This window comes from Prionailurus viverrinus, chromosome C2 (assembly GCF_022837055.1).
Source record: "Prionailurus viverrinus isolate Anna chromosome C2, UM_Priviv_1.0, whole genome shotgun sequence".
In the NCBI taxonomy this organism is placed as follows: domain Eukaryota; kingdom Metazoa; phylum Chordata; class Mammalia; order Carnivora; family Felidae; genus Prionailurus; species Prionailurus viverrinus.
Window position 1 is genome coordinate 88810360 of NC_062569.1, and position 23643 is coordinate 88834002.

The 23643-nt window shown below is 39.1% G+C and overlaps 2 protein-coding genes across 6 annotated transcripts in view; both read left to right on the forward strand.

Moving 5' to 3' along the window:
- The window catches only part of ZNF148 (zinc finger protein 148), a 127094-nt gene extending 115142 nt beyond the window's left edge, over positions 1–11952 (forward strand). For all 5 annotated transcript variants that reach the window (XM_047874258.1, XM_047874259.1, XM_047874261.1 and 2 more), the window contains 2 exons: positions 4634–4752; positions 5070–11952. In XM_047874258.1, the coding sequence (XP_047730214.1) occupies positions 4634–4752; positions 5070–6668 (1718 nt within the window). In that variant the 3' untranslated portion in view covers positions 6669–11952. The remainder of the gene's footprint in view (positions 1–4633; positions 4753–5069) is intronic.
- A 3290-nt stretch (positions 11953–15242) lies between these two features.
- The window catches only part of SLC12A8 (solute carrier family 12 member 8), a 148483-nt gene continuing 140082 nt past the window's right edge, over positions 15243–23643 (forward strand). The window contains exons 1-2 of the mRNA XM_047874263.1: positions 15243–15254; positions 22365–22463. The gene's annotated coding sequence lies outside the window, so the exon portion shown is untranslated. The remainder of the gene's footprint in view (positions 15255–22364; positions 22464–23643) is intronic.

Below are 23643 nucleotides of genomic sequence, written 5' to 3' on the forward strand. Positions count from 1 at the left end.
TTTTAACGTTTATTCATTTTTGAGAGAGAGCGAGGGAGACACAGAATCTGAAGCAGGCTCCAGGCTCCAAGCTCCAAGCTCCAAGCTGTCAGCACTGAGCCAGACGCGGGGCTCAAACTCACTGCGAGATCATGACCTGAGCTGAAGTCATACATCTAACCAACTGAGCCACCCAGGTGCCCAGGGATACCAATTTTTTAATAAGTTAATGTAAACATTTCAGGCAGCTCTCCCTTTCCTACTGCAGTTACTAGACAAGATAATTTTGAAGTAATGTAGAAAGTGGATAAACCAGAACAACAATGAGGGGGATTAGCCCTACCAGATGATAAAATGTATTATAAAGTCATAAAACATTTTCTTTCTGGCTTATGAACAGTCAGACCAATGGAACAGAATAGAAGGTTTAGAAATAGACCCATGGAACTTACTAGTATATGATTTTGATTAAAGAAGTGATCGAAAAAAGTGGAACTTTTCAGTAAATGGTGTTGGGAAAACTAGATAGTCATCTGGACCTCAGGATGAACCCCAGATATATCAGATTTAATGTAAAAGATGAAACTACAAATATGTCTTGAAAATATGGGCAGATTCTCTACATCCATGCTAACATTTGTGATTGTCTTTTTTATTTTAACTTTCCTATTGGGTGTGAAGTATCTCATTGTGGTCTTGATTTGCATTACCCTAATGAACAATGATGAGCATCTTTTCAAGTACTTATTGACTGTTTGCATATCTTTGGAGAACTGTCTATTCAGATCTATTGCCTATTCTTAGATTGTCTTTTTAACTGTTGAGTTGTAAGTGTTCATTTCATATACTGGATGCATATCCCTTATCCGGTACATAATTTACAAATATTTTACCCCATTCCAGAAGTTATCTTTTCACTTAAGAAAAAAAACAACACATGAAGTTGAGCATTTTAATCATTTTTAAGCATACAATTTAGTGGCGTGAAGTACATTTAAAATATTATGTGACCAAATGAAAACCTCTAACCATTAAGCAGTACAACTCTCCTTTCCTCCCTATCCCAGGCCTTGGTAATCTCTATTCTACTTTTGTCTCTGTGAATTTGCCTATTCTAGATAACCTCATCTATGTGGAATCATTCAATACTTGTCTTTTTTGTGTCTGGCTTCTTTCATTTAGCATAATTTCTTTAAGGTTCATCCATGTTGTAGCATGTATCAGAATTTCATTTCTTCTTATGGCTGAATAATATATCATGGTATGTATATATCACATGTTGCTAATCCATTCATCTGCTGATGGACACTTGGGTTGTTTCCATCTTTTGGCTGTTCTTAATACTGTTTCTGTGAGCATTGGGGTACAAGCATCTGAGCCGTCGTTTTCTATTTCTTTGGGTATGTACATAGGAGTAGAATTGTCTGTGTTTAACATTTTGAGGGGTTGCTAGACTGTTTCCCACAGGAGCTACAACTTTTTTTCTTTTTACCTTCTTGATAGTGTTTTTTGAAGAATTAAACATTTTTTATGAAGTTCATTGTATTTTTTGTTTAGTTGATTGGACTTTTGGTGTCATATCTAAGAAATTATTACCTAATTCAAGGTCATGATATTTCTATGTTTTCCTCTGAGTGTTTTATAGTTTTCATTCTCACATCTATTTTGAGTTAAGTTTTGTATATGATGCGAGGTAGAGGTCCAACTCTATTCTTTATGTGAGTGTCAAATTGGTCCACCATCATTGTTGAAAAAAAAAACAAAACGATTTTTTCCCCGTTGAAGTGTATTGGCACCTATGTTGAGAATCAGTTGACCATAAATGTAAAGATCTATTTCTGGACTCTCAATTCTATTCCTTGATCTATGTCTATCCTTATGCCATTACCACACTATCTTATTACTGTAGCTTTGTAGTAGGTTTTGAAATTAGGAAGTGTGAGTCTCCCTACTTAGTTTTTCTTTTTCAAGATTGTTTTGGCTATTCTGGATCCCTTGCATTTCCAAATGAATGTTAGGATCAGGTTCTCAATTTCTGCTTTGAATTTGTAGATCTGCTTGGAGAGTACTAACCATCTTAAACAGTATTAAGTCTGCCAGTCCATGAATATTGTGCAGCATTAAATGAATTCTTATCAGTCCACTAATTTTCTCTTTTATCCTTTCTCACTTTTGAGAAGTGACTTTCACTTGTGAGCTCAATAAACTCTATCATCTACATTCTCTGTGTCAAAATATGCAACTGTTTTTTTCTTTTATTCTAAAATATAATCTGCACTCTCCTTCCCTTTTCATCTTAAGTCCTCTGAGATCTTGTTCTTTTGATTATTAGTGATAATATTTCATTTTAATCTTAGTTCAGTATTCCATTTCTCTCCTTCACTGGCTCTTTCCCTTCTGCCTTCAAATAAATTAATTTCAGTCTCTAACACTACTTGATCTTAAATAGATTGCCTCCTAATTATTACTTCTCATCTCCTTTTCCTCATTTCTTTCACTTCCAAACTTTCTTAATAAGTTATCCTCTCTCCCAGCTTCGATTATTTCTTTGTTTTGTGGAATAAGTGAATTGGTCTTGATTACTTGTGTTAATCTTAATCTAGCCTCTGAACCGTTGAAGTCCGTACTCAAAGCCCTATTACATAGAAGTGGAACTATTCTGTCTTGAAATCTGGGTGGCACTCTTAGAGCCATTTGCCACAACAGCATCAGCCTTTGGGGGTCTCTGTGGAGCCCCCAATGGCACAGTTTGAAAGCTACCACAAGGTCCCTTCGGCCCTAAAATTTGGTAACTCCATAGCAATTACAGAAGTTGCACTCTTGAAAGTTTCAAATAATTTACTTGTCACCAAATTAAATTATATTCTTAGGCACCATTTCTCCTAGACGTTTTATAGTAACTAAACCCTTAGTTTCTCTGTTGTTTCCCACTACATTTTCTTTCTTTGGCTTTAATTACATACACAGTCTTTTTAAGTGCTATTCACTTTAAATTCTAACACCGGCAAGAAGCTTTTCCAAATCATACCAGCTCAGTAACATTTTTCCCACTAGTAATCCACTATAATAATCATTTATGCCATTCATTTGACACTTAAGTGCACAGAATATTTTGAGCTACATAAAGATAATTTAGGCTCAGATTCTGCCCTTAAATGTGATCTTGTAGAATAGAGATGTACAAAATAATTATTGAGATGAATTAATGAGTGCCATAGGAGAGCCACAGATGAAGTTCTATGGAAATTTAAAGAAGATCAAGATACTTTTCCTTGAAAGAATAGGGCAAAGGATCTCAGAAGATTTGGGTTGGAACTTGAAGGGAATGTAGCGCCTGAACACACAGGGGTAGGCATTCGTGACTAAAGGAGCAGTGTGAATTGTAGCAGAGGTAGAAAAGCACAAGATGGTAGGTATTTTGATTTGGCTGGAGGAAAAGTTTTAAGAAGAAAGGTAGTGAGATAAAACGTTGTAAAAGTAAACTGGAGCTGGACATAGTTTTATTAGTTGCCTGTCTAATGTGTGTGTCTTGTTTTCCCAAGCTCTATGAAGATAAGTAATGAATCTTACACTTTTAATCACCTGCAGCAGGGTTATGGGTTAGAGAGCAAGTATTCCATAAGATTTTGTCAAATGTATGAAAGATAGAAACAGTTGCTTCCCAAAAACATACTATTCAAGGTAACTTATTATCACACCCTTCTGTTTACTGTGGTTTTATCAGTAAAAACTATTTTAGATCTCCATAGTAATGGTTCCTTACAGCCAAAAAGTCCTTATGACACTTTAAAACATAAAATGGAGGGGGTGGAAGCCGGGGTTATGTGTCTAATGACCAGTACTTGGTTTGATTCATTCCCCGCCAAAAAAAGGGCCTGAGAAATTCTGGTTTGAGTTGAGAAAAGTGACCAGTTATAAACAAACCTTTTGAAATTTAGTCTGTAATTTAAGTTCTTTTTATGTTTTAATGAATTAGATTTTTAAGACTATTTCCTAGGATTCAGATTTCATTTAACCACAAATATTTGTTGAAAAGAAATGAAGAATTGAAAAGGTGTATCCAAGCATTGTGTTGGACTATGTATGGGTAACATTTTCTTTTTTCAAAAAATTTCCTAAAATAGTATTTTGTATGATTGAATAAAAAAGATTAAAAGCTTCAACTACTCATACTAAAACCATGTCCATCTTGCTGTAAGTTCCTGGTACTGTTTGTCTCCACAGAGAGTGTGTTATGTACACACATAATAGAAAGGCAGGGAAATTGAGTATGCCTGCTTTCAGTCTTTTCTTCCCAATGGCACATGCCAATATTTTATTTTTATAAAGCACAATGTTTTTTAATGTTTATTTATTTTGAGAGAGAGAGGAAGAGTATGCACAAGCATGCATGCTGGGGAGGGGCAGAGAGAGGGAGGAGAGGTTCCCAAGCAGGCTCCATGCTGTCAGCGCAGAGCCTGACTCAGGGCTCCATCTCACAAACAGATTATGACCTGAGCTGAAATCAAGAGCCGGATGCTTAACCAACTGAACCACCCAGGCACCCCAAAGCAAAATATTTTTTACAAATTAAATTGGAAGATATATTTAATATAGGGGTAGAGTTTTTGTCATAACACTTGTTTTGTTTTAAACTTTCTATATCATGTACTAGGTGAAAAACCATTTCGCTGTGATGAATGTGGTATGAGATTCATACAAAAATATCACATGGAAAGGCATAAGAGAACTCATAGTGGAGAAAAACCTTACCAGTGTGAATACTGTTTACAGGTAAGGGGTGGTTTAAAATGTTTGTTTTTTTTAACCATTTTGCTGAGGTATGATGGACATTGAAATTCTTCTATCCTAAATTAAATTATAAAATCATTCTAGTAAATTAGAAAATGTCACTACTAGAACTATTTGAAGAACCTCCCAACTGCTGTTGATTAGATTTATAATTGGCAAACGGCTCAACAAATTCATTTGGATTTGCTTATATTATTCTGCTTCTATTTTTATATTAATTACTTTTTTCTTTTCTTTTCTTGCTTGACGAAAAACACAAACTAAAACAAAAACTCACTGCTGAAATCTGAATTTGACAGTATTTTTCCAGAACAGATCGTGTATTGAAACATAAACGTATGTGCCATGAAAATCATGACAAAAAGCTAAACAGATGTGCCATCAAAGGTGGCCTTCTGACATCTGAGGAAGATTCTGGCTTTTCTACATCACCAAAAGATAACTCACTGCCAAAAAAGAAAAGGCAGAAGACTGAGAAAAAATCATCTGGGATGGACAAAGAAAGTGCTTTGGACAAATCTGACCTGAAGAAAGACAAAAATGATTACCTGCCCCTTTATTCTTCAAGTACTAAAGTAAAAGATGAGTATATGGTAGCAGAGTATGCTGTTGAAATGCCACATTCTTCAGTTGGGGGATCGCATTTAGAAGATGCATCAGGAGAAATACATCCACCTAAGTTGGTTCTCAAAAAAATTAATAGTAAGAGAAGTCTGAAGCAGCCATTGGAGCAGAATCAAACAATTTCTCCCTTATCCACATACGAAGAGAGCAAAGTTTCAAAGTATGCTTTTGAACTTGTGGATAAACAAGCTTTACTGGACTCAGAGGGCAATGCTGATATTGATCAGGTCGATAATTTGCAGGAGGGGCCCAGTAAACCTGTGCACAGTAGTACTAATTATGATGATGCCATGCAGTTTTTGAAGAAGAAACGATACCTTCAAGCAGCAAGTAACAATAGTAGGGAGTATGCGCTGAATGTGGGCACCATAGCTTCTCAGCCTTCTGTAACACAAGCAGCTGTGGCAAGTGTCATTGATGAAAGTACTACGGCATCCATATTAGATTCACAGGCACTGAATGTGGAGATTAAGAGTAACCATGACAAAAATGTTATTCCAGATGAGGTACTGCAGACTCTCTTGGATCATTACTCTCATAAAGCTAATGGACAGCATGAGATATCATTCAGTGTTGCAGACACTGAGGTGACTTCTAGCATATCAATAAATTCTTCAGAAGTACCTGAGGTCACCCAGGCAGAGAATGTTGGATCAAGCTCCCAAGCATCCTCATCAGATAAAGCCAACATGTTGCAGGAATACTCAAAGTTTCTGCAGCAGGCTTTGGACAGAACTAGCCAAAATGATGCCTATTTGAATAGCCCGAGCCTTAACTTTGTGACTGATAACCAGACCCTTCCAAATCAGCCAGCATTCTCTTCCATAGACAAGCAAGTCTATGCAGCCATGCCCATCAATAGCTTTCGATCAGGAATGAATTCTCCACTAAGAACAACTCCAGATAAGTCCCACTTTGGACTAATAGTTGGTGATTCACAGCACTCATTTCCCTTTTCAGGTGATGAGACAAACCATGCTTCTGCCACATCAACACAGGACTTTTTGGATCAAGTGACTTCTCAGAAAAAAGCTGAGGCTCAGCCTGTCCACCAAGCTTACCAAATGAGCTCCTTTGAACAGCCCTTCCGCGCTCCATATCATGGATCAAGAGCTGGAATAGCTACTCAGTTTAGCACTGCCAATGGACAGGTGAACCTTCGGGGACCAGGGACAAGTGCTGAATTTCCAGAATTTCCCTTGGTGAATGTAAATGATAATAGAGCTGGGATGACATCTTCACCTGATGCTACAACTGGCCAGACCTTTGGCTAAAAAAAAGTGTAAATAATACTGGCACTTTAGAACAGATTAATCAAGAGTGGGGTTACTCTGTGTAAATGGAGTGCTGTACAGATTTAAGAGCAATGCGTTATAACAAGTTAAGCTGATATGAATAGCAAGATAATCCAATAACTGCATTTTGTTTGGTTAGTCAGCATTCTTTGAACTGCCTTACATGTTGTCACCTTTATAGAAGCAATGCATTACTTGTTTTAGAACAGAAACTTGCTATTCCACCTACACCGAGTTTAAAAGGAAAAAAAAAGACTTTCGCACAATTGTTTCCTAATTGATAACATTGTACATTCTTAGGAGATTAGTAATTGTGTGAAATTTACTCATACTGTTTCTAAGTTTTTCAGCATAGTCATTGCACTTCAGCAGGGAATCTGAGTATACTTTACAGACAGAGTGAACTTCAGAGTTTAAATGTCAAGAGATTATGGCTTAAATAAATTAGTGTGTCCTATAGGAGGAAAAAAAGAAACCAAGAAACCACCGTTTAAAAAGAATGATATGCCATATACCCTTGATTTTCATTTTGCATTATATTGACATGTTTTTTTTTTTTGAGAAAAGAAAGTAATAAAAATCTGATAGTCTAAGACTCCACTATTTAAAAGCCTAATTACTTTTAAAATATGCATACTTTCAAAACTTTTACCAAAATACGTAACTGTTGAAGCATTCACTTCTCAATGGAAGTATGCATATTGGTGTCAGTTTCTTTGTACAGTTGTACTTAGATATTTTTTATGATTTTTCATGTGCAGGTATCAAGGTTTTGAAGTTTTAGTAAAAAGATATTCTGTAGATTACATTCCCAAGAACATAATGCTTACACAAAATGTATATTCCACGTTTTAAAGCTTAATTGTATTTTACTTTACATATACACTTCAGTTAACATAGAGCACTTAGAATCTATTTGGTATTTTTGATTTCTCAAAGTAAAAAAAAAATTAGATTTTTAGGTTTGATATGGTTGTGTCATAATCATCTCATAATTGACAATTTTAATTTTTGGCAATAAAAGGAAATTGGATATCTTTGGAACTGTAAAACCTGGTTTAATCCTTCTCTTTCTAGAATCTTGATAGATTGGATAATTAAACAGTATCCAGAGAAACTAAAGAAATGGGCATTTTAATTGCTTATTTTATCTTGAATTACTTTTTAATGAACACTGCTCATTACAATTTTACAAACCAAAAGTGTTTACTAATTCTAGTAACTACAATTTCTTTTTCAGCTAGATGAGTGATCGGAAACTTTTTGTTGCATTTCAAAATCTAAATAAACTACAGACTTTATCCTTATACCACGAATGTTTTTTTTTTTTAATATATATATATATATATATATACTTTGTCTTAAAATAATACAGCATGGTACCATAAATAGTGCTTTTATATATACACATATGTATACTTTTCTAAAGAATGATGGTTTTGAGTTACACATTGGACAGTTTTAATTTTTGGAAAATAACATTACTTCTATTGATTTTATTATCCTCTTTAATTTGTTCCAACTTTTTTGCTTATTTTAATTTCCACCATCTTTGTCACAATGCACATACTGATGTAGCACCAGTGATACTCTAAAATTAATATTCTTGGAAGGTGAAACTTTATTGTTGCTAATTTCCACTTTAACTTTTATATTGGCCCTATAAATCTGCAGTCTTTGTTTCAGTATAGAATGTTACACATTTAAATTATTGTTTCTTTTATTTAATGTTATCCCAAGACTGTTCTCATAAAGGGAACAAAGAAAATATCAACCCTTAACATCTTTTACTTTTATTTTGAATATTTTGGTGTTTTATGATAATGAATATAAATTATGTTTAATGTGGTTTCCTCTGTACGTTGGTTATTAAGCTTTGCTTGAAATATTAATTTTCCTATTTGACAGCTTTCTTTGCTGCCAAACTTTTCAAGAATTTTAGACTTCTCTGAGGTAGATGTTTAAGTTCTGCCATTACTGACTTTGAAGAATAGTGTGTGTTGTGTTATACATCATGCAATTGCAAGAAGGCTCTATTCAGGTGAGATGTGAAAAATGGAACTGTGCTCACGCTATATAGGTGTTTATATTTTTATCATACTGTTATTTGATAATAGGCATTTATTTCCTGTGTTGATTTCTTTTTCTTTTTTCTTTTTTTCTTTTTCTTTCTCTCTCTCTCTCTCTCTCTCTCTCTCTCTCTCTCTCTCTTTCTCTTTCCTTTTCCCTTTTTCCTTTTTTCTTTTTCTTTTTTTGAGCCTGGTCAAAAATTTTGTTCTTCAACAACTTGTTCAGTCCTGGCATAGTGTACAGTTTTTGTTTGCTTTAATATCACCAGCAGTTTTTTTAGAGTGTGACTCTACTGCTGAGCAGTTAGGGTAAGCCAAGGAAGGCAGGCCTTTGAAAATGGTAGTTACATAAGCAAAATTTCAGGTGTTGCATTCCTGTCTTCGGCACATTTCTTTAAATATACATAATGGCAGACTTTTCTACCACATTGTAAACATTTGATACTTTGACATAAGTTATTGACGTACCATTTGAGTATAGTAGTTGTGGCTCTCTTACTGTGAAATTCTAAATGCCTACCAGAATTACCATGTATTATCATCATAGGATAAACATCTCAACAGTTTGGGTTTCCCCACTTTGCTTTAGAAAGTTACTTAATTTGTATCTGGGCATTAATAGTAAAAAGTAAGTAGCCTTTATGTGCTGCTGTAGATCAGAATATTGAGGATATGAGATAATCCTTCTGCAATTTGTGTTTTTCATTTCAGTTAGCAAAGTGTTCCATTAAAACATGCTCTTATACCATTAAACTTTTGGTCAATGTGAGTGAGGTATGCTTTTGCACTTAGGACCTACTCTCCTGTTTGAAGATTGGAAGCAGATCAGGTTAGATGAGGTAATCTCTGTTGAGCATCTTGTAAAGCTTTTTTTTTTTTTTTTTGACTTCTTATTGTACACATATTCATTTGGTTCAGAATATTTGAGTGGCTCTTAAATCTTTAGATGTACTTGCAGATTTTCTGTTTGATACCATACAAATCCATCCTTTTAGCTCTGGCTGAGGACTGTCAGTGGTCGGGTAATTTTCCCTTTCTGACAGGCAAAAGAGGTCTTGTGCTCAGGGTAGGCTTTCATTACCACAGGGGAGAGAAACTTGCAAAGTGCCAGCTAGGTTAGATCTTTTGCCACTTCTTTCATTTTATCAATTTGGGTTTTTAAAGGGCTGTTTAAAAAAAAAAGCCGGGAAACTTTAAAAGTAGGCATTACTGTAGTATCGCATTTCTTAGACATACAACATCTTAAACTAGAACTTGTTTTTTCACAGTATAATTACTTGAAGAAGCACTATTATAATCAATGAGAAACTTTTTGACACTGCAATTTAATTTAAACTTTTTCCGTTTCAAATTGCTTTATTTCAGGGAAATAATTTTCCAGTTGTTTTGCTATATTCTGCAAATAAAACCGTGTTTCCTTTTTTCACTTAAACGTTGGTAGGAAACAAACTAAAGCAGACAAACATTTCTTGTTGTGTTTGTTGCTTTCTTGAATCCAATGGATAAAAAAGTAAAACCCTGTAAACATTATTTTATTTTTTTATGCAATACCATGCTGTAAATACGGTTCATCAAATAAGGATGTACCTATGATTGAATCTTTAATTCTGCACAGTTAGAGTTTATATATAAACGTGTCTTGACAATCAAGGACTTTTATGTGAGTCTTCCTTTATGATGTTTATTAATGTTATGCATTCCATTTGTTTTGAAGTGAGTACCAATGTGCTAATTTGTATTGTCTGAAAGTATGTAATGTTTTTACAGCTTGTTTTTAAGAATCTGTAAATATGTACAAACAAATCACAGTACTGCTTTATGTTAGAAGGCATATGATGTTGTACTGTACGTAAGCAATAATACATAGCAGTGCTAACTGTACAAGTAGCATCAGGAAAGTTCTAAAAACATTTCAGAGTTATTCTCCTTATTTCATTTAATAATGATTATCTTTAATCAGTTTTTATAAGTAAATTCCATTGTTCCTCCTACTGGAACATAACACTGTTTACACAGCATAATTGAAGTTGCAGGGGAGACAGGCTAAATCTGACTTCATCTGTACTCACTTTCACTAAGCATTGAATGGCCTTACCACTCTTCTGCAAGATGGAGGAAGACCGCAAAACTTAGTGCCCATCACACTGAAGGAAGGGGGTGTGGTTTTTTGTTTGTTTGTTTTTTGTTTTTTTTTCCTGCTTCTGTACTGCTACCTAACTTTGTGGTTTGCTTTGGATTTAATATTTGTTTCTGTTTTAGATTCAAGCCCATAAGTTTTGAGGTGACTTCAGCTCCATTGTGACATAGTTCTCTTCATATTTCATAGCTACATTTCAGTAATTCTAAACTTTCTACTTTGATTTTTAGATATGTATTTTTCAAGCTTGATTTCTCAGCTGAACAGATGAATTTATTCAACTTCAATACAAAGAAAGACAAACCTATTGTAGTTTGAATTGAGTAGATATTATACTGTACAGAACAGCTAACTATTTGAACACACACATCACTGCTTTAGAAATAAAACCGCCAATTTATAAATGTATATGACCTACATTTTATAGGAGAAATGTTTTTAAATGCTAGTCATTTATATAATGTGCTTTGAAGGATTTGCTAGTCCACTTCTGTCACTTTTTAGTACACTGGTATCTTTTATATGTAATGTATGCTTTTTATTATTGTAGCAAAGCATTTCAGTAGAATGAATTTTGCAACAATATGGGGGGAATTTTTCATTGTTGGATTTGAATTATACTGGATTTTATCTGTGTAGTCTTGTCTTTATTTTAATGCTGTCTGGAAGGGAACTTGGTATCCAAATAAAGCAGGTAACCTCATTTTACTTCAAGGGCATACTGTGTAGTGCTGAATTTAATCTGGAAATCTGACGATTTTGAAAAGAAAAACACATTTATAAAAATTGTACAGAAGAAATTAAATGTGTGATGGAAATCCTGATGGTGGAGCACGTTGAATTTTCTGATATATAGTGTTATTTTCCTGGGATCCCCTATGCCTTCTTTGTATTTCAACTAATAAAGGAAAAACCCTGTCATTAAAACTGGTAGGATAATAGGATATTCTGATTATACAGTATTACTTTTCCTATCCCGTTTTCTGACCCTTTCTCAATCACTGTAAATTTTTATTTTCTATTTCCTATTCCTAATTAAACCTGTACATATTATAGACACTGTTGTATAAAACTGAATTGGGTTGCTATGCTTGAATGGGTAACTAAGTGGAAATATTATGGATACTGAGAATTCGTAATATCAGAACAAATTTCCAGGAGAAAGGGGCATCATGTGTCCTGGGAAGGTCACAGCAGATGTTTCTTCAACCCTCTGGGCTATCTATGTGAAGGAATCCACTATAAACTTAGTATCTTGGACAAGTGGGTCTTTCCTTCCCCACCTCCCCCCAAATATATGAGCACTAAATTTCAAAATCTACTCAGGTGAAAATTACTTTGCAATGAAACTTACCACATTGAAATTTTCACTGTTAAAGATATTTGTGATATTTTTAAATACAAATTTTTGCTCAGTAGTCAGCAGCCTGACAATTGAAATTTGGTAAGTCAGTGTGTTTTAAAATATATTTTACCCTCCAAAGAGAATTGTTTTCAAACAATTGGGAGGACTTCTGTTTGTTTAAATGCAATTTTTAATTGTCATTGTAAAAATAAAATCTTGCTTGACCCCGTATTATGCCATGAATGAATTGCTGGGCCTTTATAATACAATGAAAGCTTGTTTCATGCATAGTCATGAAACATAGAAATGTTCTTTAAACTGACCTATTCATTAAGTGGTTTAATGAGTTTCACAGCTTCTGGCATTGTTGTCATGTAGTTAACCTTGCCACTTGGAGTTTATAATACCATTTTATGTATTGTGATACTAAAGGAAGCTGTTTTGTTTTATTTTTAATTGAATTATTAGACTAATTTATATTTGCAAATTCTGCATTTTAAATGTGGACACTTGCTGTTTGAAAAATAAAAAAAAAATACAGAATACAGTTTTATGAATAATTTCCTAGCTGACTTTTTCACAATATTCTGAACCAAATAACTAATGGTAAATATTTAAAAACTGGTGCATAGATTAATATTAAAAAGAGAAGGATGTCTGTATGGAATTCACAGTTTTGGTACAAATTGAGTAACCATCAGCAGGAACTTTACTTTTGTGTAGAATGTATAGGCAGTTCTAAAATTTAGGAGTCAAATGTTACTGTCCAATATTGTAGACTTGAAATATGTTTAACATAGGTTTAAAAATTATGTGTTGTTGTTTTTTCTTTATGGGTAAGAGTCTGTAAACCCATCATATGTGGGTTTTTACCCCCTATTAGTGAAGATAGTTTTGTTTTTATCCATTTACCACCTTGCCGATCCCCTGTCTTGTGACACATTGTAAGAAAGCTGTCTGCAGTTAGGAGTGCAGTCCAGGTCCTTGGAACAGTATAAACTAATGGCCTTTGCAGAGATTAATCCTAGGACCCTGGCTTTATTAGCATGGTGCTTTAAGTAACCATACATCATAATACCACTGATAGTCTATTAATCCATTTCCTAGATCTCAGTTTTTCTTGAATGGTTAGAAATGGTAGGTAGAGGGGTGGGGAGATATATACTCTACATGACACTTCTACCTCTGAAGATTACAAGAAAAAATGAAATTGAAGTCACTTGAATTAATGTTATCATAGAGTCTTACTTGACAATTTGTCATGCACAAAAGGAGTATGAAGATTTCTATGATTATGTTTGGATAGAAGTTTACTTTTTTGCAGACTGCTGGCTGTCCTCTCTTTCCCTCCCACCCCCAGCCTGAAAAGGTATTAGGATAAACTATATCCATTTGATGGCTTATAAAGAGTCAATGGAGCAGAAGAATTTAAGTGCACTAAAGGTAAAATTTTAGTTCTTCTTGTCATTTTCAAATGTCTTTAAAAGGACATTTATAGTAAAACATCATGCACACACCCATGCAGATGTGCATATGTGTAAAAGCTAGGATGTGAAATGTGATCCTATAAATGAGAATGACCATTTTCAAAGTGATTTTCAAACTACTTGAAAAACCCAAGTTTAGAAATGGACCTGAATGGAAAAATGGAGAACATTTTGAGTTTTTGCATATTTACGCATTCAGGTGAACTCTTAAAATCATAACTTAATTTTCCCTAGCTGCTCCCGTTCATAGTAAGATTCTGAAATTCATGCTTGTGTTAAGGTGGCCAAGGGAGCCAAAGAAATGTATTATTACCTGTGATGGTACTTATGTTTCTAATGATTTGAATTCTTACTTGCTGGGGCCTAGTATTCAGGATCCATCGCCTGCTAAGGAACAAGCATTGTGCTAGATGCACATAAATGGTTAAGTCTATTAACATCTTTATTTGGGCATCTGAGAGGTTTTTGAGGTGGTGGTTGTTGCAGGGTGTGGTACTGTACATTAGATTATTAAAGCATAAGATGTATTGGATGCTGTGCTGTGTAGCTAAATACCTCAGGGCTCATCAAATGGGTAAGTAGTAGATTTCTTTAGGACAGTTTTCTAGAGAACATAATTTTAATAAATTGGTTGCAGAAGATAGAAAATATATACAGGCCAAATAAAGTGGAAATAACGTTAAAAATATTGCCTAATTAAAATACCAAACTCACGGATAAAATTCAAACCTGGACTGTGGAAATGAGACTAGCCTTTGTTCAGAAGGAATGTACCTGTTACAGGAGTGGGAAATGAATGTGCTCTAGGGATTCGTGAACCTGAGGGGTACCTATATCTTAGTGGGGAGTTGGAAATGGATGCTGGAGGATGCTTTCCTGGAAATAGGAGAGCTAACTGAACCGGTGCTAATTAGTCATTCGAGCACAGTCTTCATGGAGTGGTATTAATACTAGTTTAAATCATTTGAGTCACACATGAGTCAGTACTCCCAGCTATGATTATGTTTATGATGCTCTTTAAGTCAAATAACTTCCACTAACCCCTAATTATCTTACATTCTCCTTTCCTTGACTGTTTCCTTCAAGGTGTTTGGACCACTATGAAATTTACCCTTAAACCTCCTGAATAACAGTTTTCCTTTGTTTCTTTATGGGAATTCCAGCACTGTCCCACAACTGTTGTCGTGTTGATAATGAGAGTTAAGACTGATTGCTAGAGCACAAAATGAAATGGCAGAAAGAGGATACAACTGAGCAAACACTTTCAGAACCACTCTCGGCTTCGCTGGCAACATGCACTGAGAGAAGTTGTGCTGTGCAGTTTGCTGAGTTGGCCCTCATGATCTGAGAGCAGATGGTGGTGCTCAGAGGTGGCATAACCAGTGTTGCAAGGGACAGCTTTAAATGACCTTTATGTGATCTTCTTGAGTATTGTGAGACTGCAGGGGTGTAGGGTCATGAGATTCTACAAGCTGCACGGGCAGGTTAAGAAGCAGAATGAGCAAGAGAGAATCAAAGAGACAAGTGGTGGTTCTCCCTTGGTCTGTCTGTGTAACATTGTTCATGTCACTTACCCTTCCTGAGCCTCGATGTTTTATCTGTAAGGAGATAATAAAAGTTCTTTCGGAATTGCTGTCAATATCAAGTCATTTGAGATGATTTGTAAACTATAAAGCACTAAACATTTCCTAGTTCATATTTTAGACGTGGCACAAAGGGGAGCTAGAGCAGAATTGGACAAGTATTGGAAGCTTCATTTCTTATAAAGCAGAGCATGTGATAAATTCCTGACTTGATGACAATATCCTCTTTCAAAAAATTGGGAGGTATGAGTGGGTTTGTCTGGATTTTATTGACCGGCAAGGAAAAGCTAGTTAGTGAGGTGGGTGGAAGAGATTCCATTTTCAGAGACCCTGGAAGGGATGCAACGTTTTTGAGAATGATGTATATTGCAGTGAATTTTTTAAAGTCAGTAAGCTTGCAGGGGGGAAAAAGAGGCAAAAATATCCTACAAAAGTAAGAACATATTGAACTACTCCATTCTAAGCTACTGGTTAATCAGGAACAAGAACCTGACTGCCCATGAGGCAAAAAGCCAACAGTAAGGTTGGAATTTTGCAGCCAGCTTCACCAGGCAGGAGGAAGGGACACAGGTCTGTGTGGTGGGCCTGGCCTGCTCATTCACCTTTTTCTCTTACATTTATTTTTCACCATTTCTCTCCAGTTATTGCTATCTCCTTTGTTTTCCTCCTTAGTGACTATATGGTGTGTGCCATAGTGAGTATACACCAAACGGGAACAGCTGCTTGATGGTATGTGATGTTTGGCCTTTCATGCAAGTTAGATTTATTTACCTTAAGTGTTTTTAGTAATATTTCAGAAAAATTCAAAAATAATTGCTCATCAGGAAAAGATTCTTGGTGGTATTTTGTTCACAGTATAGAACAGTGCCTTACCCATAAGCAGGAATGAATGAATGAATGAGGAGTAAATGTGGTAAAAGGCACAAACAGTGAAGGTATTAGAAATGATGGTGGTGCCTTTTTTTTTTTTTTAATGTTTATTTTTGAGAGAGAGGGGGAGCAGGGGAGGGGCAGAGAGAGAGGGAGACACAGAATCTGGAAAAGGCTCCAGTCTCTGAGCTGTCAGCACAGAGCCTGACACGGGGCTCGAACTCATGGACTGCGAGATCATGACCTGAGCTGAAGTCGGATGATTAACCGACTGAGCCACCCAGGCACCCCTGATGGTGGAGTTTTTATGGTACTAAGATGATGCTGTGATCAAGGAACCTGAGAATACTGGATGTCTATGCTCAGCCACAAACTTCTAAACAAGATTCCCACTGGAGACACACACGAGCATCAGTGGCTAGTGAGAAACATGGCATCTGATGTGTTGGACCTGTTTCCAAAACCCTAGTGTAGAAATGGGCTAGAAGATGTGGCCAGGACTACATGTCTCTAGGGCCATTTACTTCCCCCTAGGCTCCTTACTACTCTCTGGCTGCAGGGAAATGAGAGCTTCTCTATATATGACAACAAGTGAAGAACAGGAGGCTAGGATTCCATAAATGAACAAACGGTCCCAGCACTTTCCCCTGCTCAGTAGCATGGGAATAAAAGGAAGAAGCCAACAAACAAAGGCCATGTCCACATGTGAGGACATGCTTACTGCTGGGTGTGACTCAGTAAATATTCTATGATCAGATCAGATTGACAACTCATGGTAGGCAGGTCTTGTGACTTTCTCGAATCGCTTGGAACCCTTCATCCCTTTATCATAACCACAGGCCAAGCCACCTTCAAGTCTTGCTTGGGCTCCTACAAGTTTCTACCCATTATCTCTTGATGGCCTCCAGTCCTTTCTACAGGTAACAACCATGCAAAAACCCTTCAGAAGCTTCTCAGTTGCTATTTAATAAACACTAAGCACCTTGCCTTGGCCCTGGTGACCGCCACTGCCTACAGCCCCAGCCTTCCCCACAGTGAGTTCACCCTCTGCTCTTCCACTTCCAAATTGCTCTCAGATTCTCACACTCGGTCATGCCCCTTCTGCCACAAAGACTGTTTTCTCTACACTCTACCTGTTAACTCCCCACCCTGATTTCAGCCCCAGCATCACTTCCTCAGAAGAGCTTATCCTGATCTCCATTAGGTCATAACTACCCTCCCCCTCTGCACGTCCCCACCCAACCACAGACTCCTTGCCCTCCATACAGTTGCTTTCAGCATAGATGGCTATTTGTCATGATCTGATTATTAGTGTGAGAATCTGATTTCCTGCCTGTCCAGAGCCATCATGTCCCTCATCGTGTGCCAGTGTTGGGCTCAGTGCTTGGGGAGGAACAGATACCTGGTGAATATGGTTGAAAGAGAGCAGCCAGGCCCTGTGAGTCACATCTGAGGGTGCAAAGAGCTCATGGGTGCAAGAGAAGAAGCACTGCCTGGGAGTTTGAGGTCCTGTGGATAGCAGCAGTGGGACCACGAATCTGCCCCTGTGAGTTTCAAAATGAGAGGAAAGATGGTGTATTTGGAAAACAGAGCTGGATTTCAGTCCTCATCAAAATTCTGGAATGTTCATAACAACTCTGTCACGTAGGCTTGGCAGGCTTTATCATTAACTCCATGTTGTAAATGAGAAATGAGGGCTCAGACACATGAAAGAGCATGGTGGAAAGAAAGAACTGGGACCCAAATGCAGGTCTGACTTCTCTCATCTGTCCATGGGTCTTCCATATCGGGTATTTAAGCAAGTGCTGAAGGCTAATTGTGTTGTTGTCTTGGTCCATTAAGGCTGCCACTGTCATTCATGAACTGGACCCGGTTCATTAGGCTTCTCTCTGCATCTCCTGTGTTCTCTGGTCCCAATAGGTCCTGGCTCAAACTAGATGCCACGTGGCTGCTAGAGGGAGAATGACTTCCTCCTGTCAGAGGGCAAACTCCCAGAATCAACAAACAGTATAGATCCTGGAGGAGGAACAGGATCTCAACAGGAGCTGGAGACACCTGACAGCAGGGAAGTGGCAGCCCCTCCCTCTCCGCTCAGCCCTACCCCAGATAGGCAAGGCAAAACTCTTCTTCCTGGGGTCTTGCCCCCACCTCTCTGGGAACTAGGAGATCTCAGCCTGTGTGAGGGGTTTGTATTTATGTCCGGTTTGCAGCTCTCGAGTCGCCCCTTCCAACTCCCAGTAATGCCTGCCGGCCCTTCAGACAAATGTCCTTCTTGCCTCTGGGACTTCTGGGAACACATCTCGACCTTTTTCTGTCTTATCTCTTCACCTGGATTAGAGAGGCCGTTTTGTGTACAGGAGAGAGCCTAATACTGGAACCAGATGTACATTCAAATCCCAACTCCACCCTCAAAGCCAGCAAACTTTTCTGAATGTGTACAGAAGTCTTGTGATTTTTTTTTTTATTTTAAATAGGCATGTCCCAGGGAGGTGTATCACAATGACCAGCTACAAAGAAAGAGATGGATAGTAAATTACTTGTGCTCCCTGAGTAATATATTTCACAACTTCTCTTTGTCTTTGAAAGTTATAACTGGAGTAAGACACCACTGTGGATAGGGTATATTCTATCCCTTAAGTATTTTAAGAGAGAGGCAAAAACTGCCCCCAAAATTACTGGGCTAGAAATTCCATGGGTTTCAACCTTGACTGCATCTTAGAATCACCTGAGAAATTAAGAGAAAATACTGATGCCCAGACTCCACCCCAGACCTGGGTAAAACCACCCCCAGGTGACTGTAAAGTCCAGCCTAGGGAGAGGACCAGCTGACCCACCTCTTGTGACCCTTCTGACTCTGGTTCCAGCACCTAGGCTGTGAGGTAATTTTGTATATATACATATTTACATCATGATTTAATGTTTTCAACCTGTTTTTACATTTCTGTTTTGGTTGAATGTCTCCAAGCTCTGATCTTTCCTCAGAGTTCAGACTTTATGACCAATGAGGTCATTTCTCAAGACATGGTTTCTTCTGCCTTCACACAGAGGGCAATTCTTAGCACCAATCACTGGAAGGGAAAGAGGTGAAGGAGCTTTCGTCAGCGGCTAAGTGGGGGTAAGGCCCACAGAACAACAACTTCAATGTTACAAACTTCAACTTGAACTGGAGTTGTTACTGAGTGGAAAACAAGTGAGTTTAAAAACAATATTATGACTTTTGTTATTTAACAGGGCTGCAATACTAGTAAGTCCAAACAATGAAATGAATAAAAATCCCCCCCCCCTTTTTTTTTTTTACCTTGGCTGGATGCATTATGTATTCACTATCTATTGCTGAATAACAAAGTACCCCCACAACTTTGTGGCTTAAAACAGCAACAATTTATTGTGTCTTGTGGTTTCTGTGGTCAAGAATTCACACAGCACAGTCAGGACAGCTTGTCCTTACTATAATGTCTGGGGCCTCAGCTGGAAGAACTTAAAGCTGGGGACTGGAATCATTTGAAGGCTTATCTCACATGTCTGGCAGTCAATGCTGGCTATAGGTGGGAACACCCACTTGTGTCCTCCGCATGTGGCCCAGGCTTCCTCACAACATGGTGGCTGAATTCCAAGCACAAGTGATCTGAGAGCAAGGAAGCCAGATGGACTGCCTACTGCTTTTATATTCTATCCTAGGAAGTCAAACAGTGTCATTTCTTCCATTCCTACCGTTGGTTAAGGCACTCACAAAGGTCTGTTCAGGCTCAAGCATAGGGAACATAGACCCATCTCTTTTTGAAGGAACATTAATGTCATATTGCAAGAAGACCATAAGAGATGGGATACGTTAGTGTAACCATCTTCAGAAAATACAATCTGCCCCACATTGTCTTCTAATTTTCTTATTTAGTTTTTAGACTCCAAAAGTAATGTGCTGATCATAAAAAAAAAAACCATTAAAAATCCAGAATTTGTACACCAGAGTAGATTTCCTCTCCCACTATCTCAATCCCACTCCTTAGAGATAATCACTATTAACAGATTGATGTGTTTTCCATACAAACTACATATATGTATACATTGCATTATAAAAAATAATTACACATTATTCTGCAACTTGGTGTTTTTACTTATTATGTGATGAACAGAGTTCCATGTTAGTACATATAAAAACAACTAATTCTTTCCAATACTGGTTGCCAGAGCATGGCTGTACCATAACTTATTTAATAATCTTCTGTTAATGGATATTTTGCTTCTAATTTTTTTTAACCATTACAGATTAATGATGCAGTTAACATCCTTATACTAGGTCAGATAGGGTAGTATGTTAAAAATGGAATTGTTCTATTCAAAGGATATACAAGGGTAGTGTTTTTCAATATAGCAAATGTGGGTTTTTAAAAAATATATATCATTGTTATAAGATAAAGCTACATTAAGCAAGATGGGTAGGTTTCTCTTGCTTTAACATAAGGAAAATAAACATTTGTTCTTGGGTTTGAAGATGTTTATAAGCTTTGAAGGGAACTTCTCATTTAGAAAGTAATGAGTAACAAAAAAGGTGGTTATGAACAGCAGTGTGGATTTCCTTTTCTAATGTTTTTAGCTCAGGCTGAAATGGAAGTGAATGTGTATTGTTCAAAATTCACACAGACACTTAGAGGGAGGCTCATCAGAAAAATGATAGCAAACAGGAAACCAACCTTTTATTTTTAAGGCAAAAAATAAAAGTGTCATGTGTGACCCCAAACTGAATAATAAAAATGAGTCTACTGGCCATGTAGATGTAGTATACGGATATTCAGTCAATTCCAATAAAATGACAGTGTTATCCTGCCCACATATCTATCCATTGTTTACAGACGACTAATGTGTAATTTATTCTGGGAGTCTTTCCTCTTGCAGAGATGGGTAATTAAAAACTTCTTTGCTGGGAATGAAGTTCCGCCACACGCTACAACATGAATGAACCTTGAGGACATGCTAACTGAAATAAGCCAGACACAGAAGGGCAAATATTGTCTGATTCTGCTTATGTGAAATACCTTGAAGAAGCAAATTCATAGAGACAAAAAGTAGACTAGAGGTGACCATGGGCTGAGGAAGGGGGAGATGGAGAATTATTGCTTAATGGGTGCAGAGTTTCTGTTTGGGGTGATGAAAAAAGAGCAGTGATGGTTGCACAACATAGTGAATGTAATTAATGCCACTGAATTGTACATTTAAAAATGATCAAAACGGCACACTTTATGCTATGTATCTTTCCATACCAAAAAAGCCTTTACTGGAGCAGGAGATGTTGGGACTCTTGTCAGTGTTCCCATGGTTTTGCCTTCCCTTTTGTTTTTAAAAGAACAACCTCTATTTTTAGGGATTTTCACACAAAGGCTCATGTGGGCGTGGGAAGTACTCCCAGCTGCCCTCCTGTTTTCAGAAGCCCACATGGAAGCCTAGCAAGTTATTTAAGGATTAGGAAATATGCCAGATTGGAAATGGAGATAATTTAATCCTCTGTATGTTAATTCAGTCCCCCCCCCCCCCCCCCCACTCCCCTGCAAGCTGGAGTCCTGGAAATCTTATTTCACTCCCTGGGGAAGTCGGTTCTCAGTCTTGCTGAAGGTGGTGAAGGGCAAAAGAGTTGCACTTCCTTCGGGTTGAGGGTCAGCTGGTGGGGTAGCCAGCCGCACGGGGGGACCTCTGGAGCGCAGTCTCCTCTCCTGCTCAGAGGCTTCTGCACCCGCCCAGGGGGGCCACGGGGCCAGTGTGGGAGTTGTAGGCCCTCGGGCTCCCCGCCCTTTCTCACTCTGGTGTGCAAGGTTGGACAATTTCTCAGAACTGCAGTGAGTAGGATCGCGCCGCGTCCTATTTCCCAGGGCTGGCCACCTCAGCTGGTGGCACTGAATTGGCCGAGGGCTGCAGCGGCAGTGGCTGGTCCGGTCACGTCTGAGAGCTAGCGGAGTCCCCACTTCCCCTCCCGGTAACTCGGCCGGGGCTCCAGATTTCCGTCCCCTCCTCCCAGGCCTGGCAGCTCTGTCGCGTAGAGCGGAGCCCTCCTGGGAGGCGCTAGGTGTGCGGGCCCCACCCTTGGGGAGGGGAAATCTCAGAAGCCCCTCCCTCTCCACCTGGCACAGAGGTTCCCGAATGAAGGCGTGGCTGGAGTGGCCGAGCCCGGACGAGACCCGCCTCTCCAGCTGGACAGGGGGACCCGCGCAGGGCACACCTGGTCAGCCACGTGGCGGGGGCTAGGGGAGCGGGGACAAGGCGGGCCCCGCGCTAGAGCTCGCTGACCCTGCGGCAGGTGAGGGTGGACGGGGCTGGTGGGTGGGGAGTGCACAGGGTGGTCTCGGGGACGACTCCTCTCCCCGGAGGAGCTCTGTCCGGTAGTAAGGGAACCCGTCGTTGCCACCTGCTCAGGTAATCCCCGCCCTGCCCCCGCGTCACGGGGCGCGCGTGTGCACCTGAGCGTTTGCACGCGACACTCGGACGCGCGCGTGCCTGCCCCGCGCCCAGGAGAGGAATGGTGGGTTCTCCCCAGGATCGAGAGGCGGGTGTGGGCTGCTCCATCTGGGATTCGCAGAAGTGGGGATGCTGACAGACGCGCGGGAGCCAGGGCTGCGGACCCGGAGCGTCTCCGGAAACCTGGGGGTCCTTTTCCGCAGACCGAGGGCCCGAGCGGCGGGGGTCAAGCCAGGCCCAGCGCGCCTCGCTCCAGACTCGCCTGGCTGTGCGTTGGCAGCGGGGCCGAGAGCCGCGGGGACCTTTCTGGGGTCTCCCTCACACCCAGCTCCCGCAGCCCGCCAAATCCTCGCAGTCTCCCGGCCCCCAGCTCCCAGCTCTTTTCTTGGAATGCTCGGGGCACTTTCCCTTCTCGCCTTCTCTGGCTGCTGTCATTGATCGTGTTCTTCTCACACGACAAACTCTGCCCCCATACCCCCCTCTCATTCTCCCTTTTCTCTTTCCAAAATGTCATGAGCCCTGTCTCTGTCCCATCCCCGTGCTAGGGAAAGGGGGCGAACAGGCAGGGCGCAAAGTCCCTGCTCCAGCGAAAGCTGGTTCCGGTACCAAGGGGAAGACTGCCCGTCTGAAGAGAACCAAGCTCTTATAATGATTCTCAGTCCTCTTTTGCTTACCTGCTGTCTCCACTCCCCTACCCTTTCTGGCCCTGCTCCAGAGGGGACCTTCAAAGAACCACCTAAACTCCTCTGTCTCCCTCCGCCCATGGACCAATCTGTATTCACTCACTACCTGCAACCAGTTCTAGGGAGCCAGTTCTGCCTTTGCTGTGGACAGAGGGGTTCACAAGGATGAGAGGGGAGTGTCAGACTGTGTCCTCTGGGGCTGGGTAAACTGGCAGCTGGCTCTGACCCCCATACTGAAGGAGCTCAGGGAAGAAAGCTCTGGGGGCAAGTGTGGCTCCAGGACAGCAAGGTGTGAGCACAGGGAAGTTCTGAAAGATGTGTGGAATAGATTTGGGTACC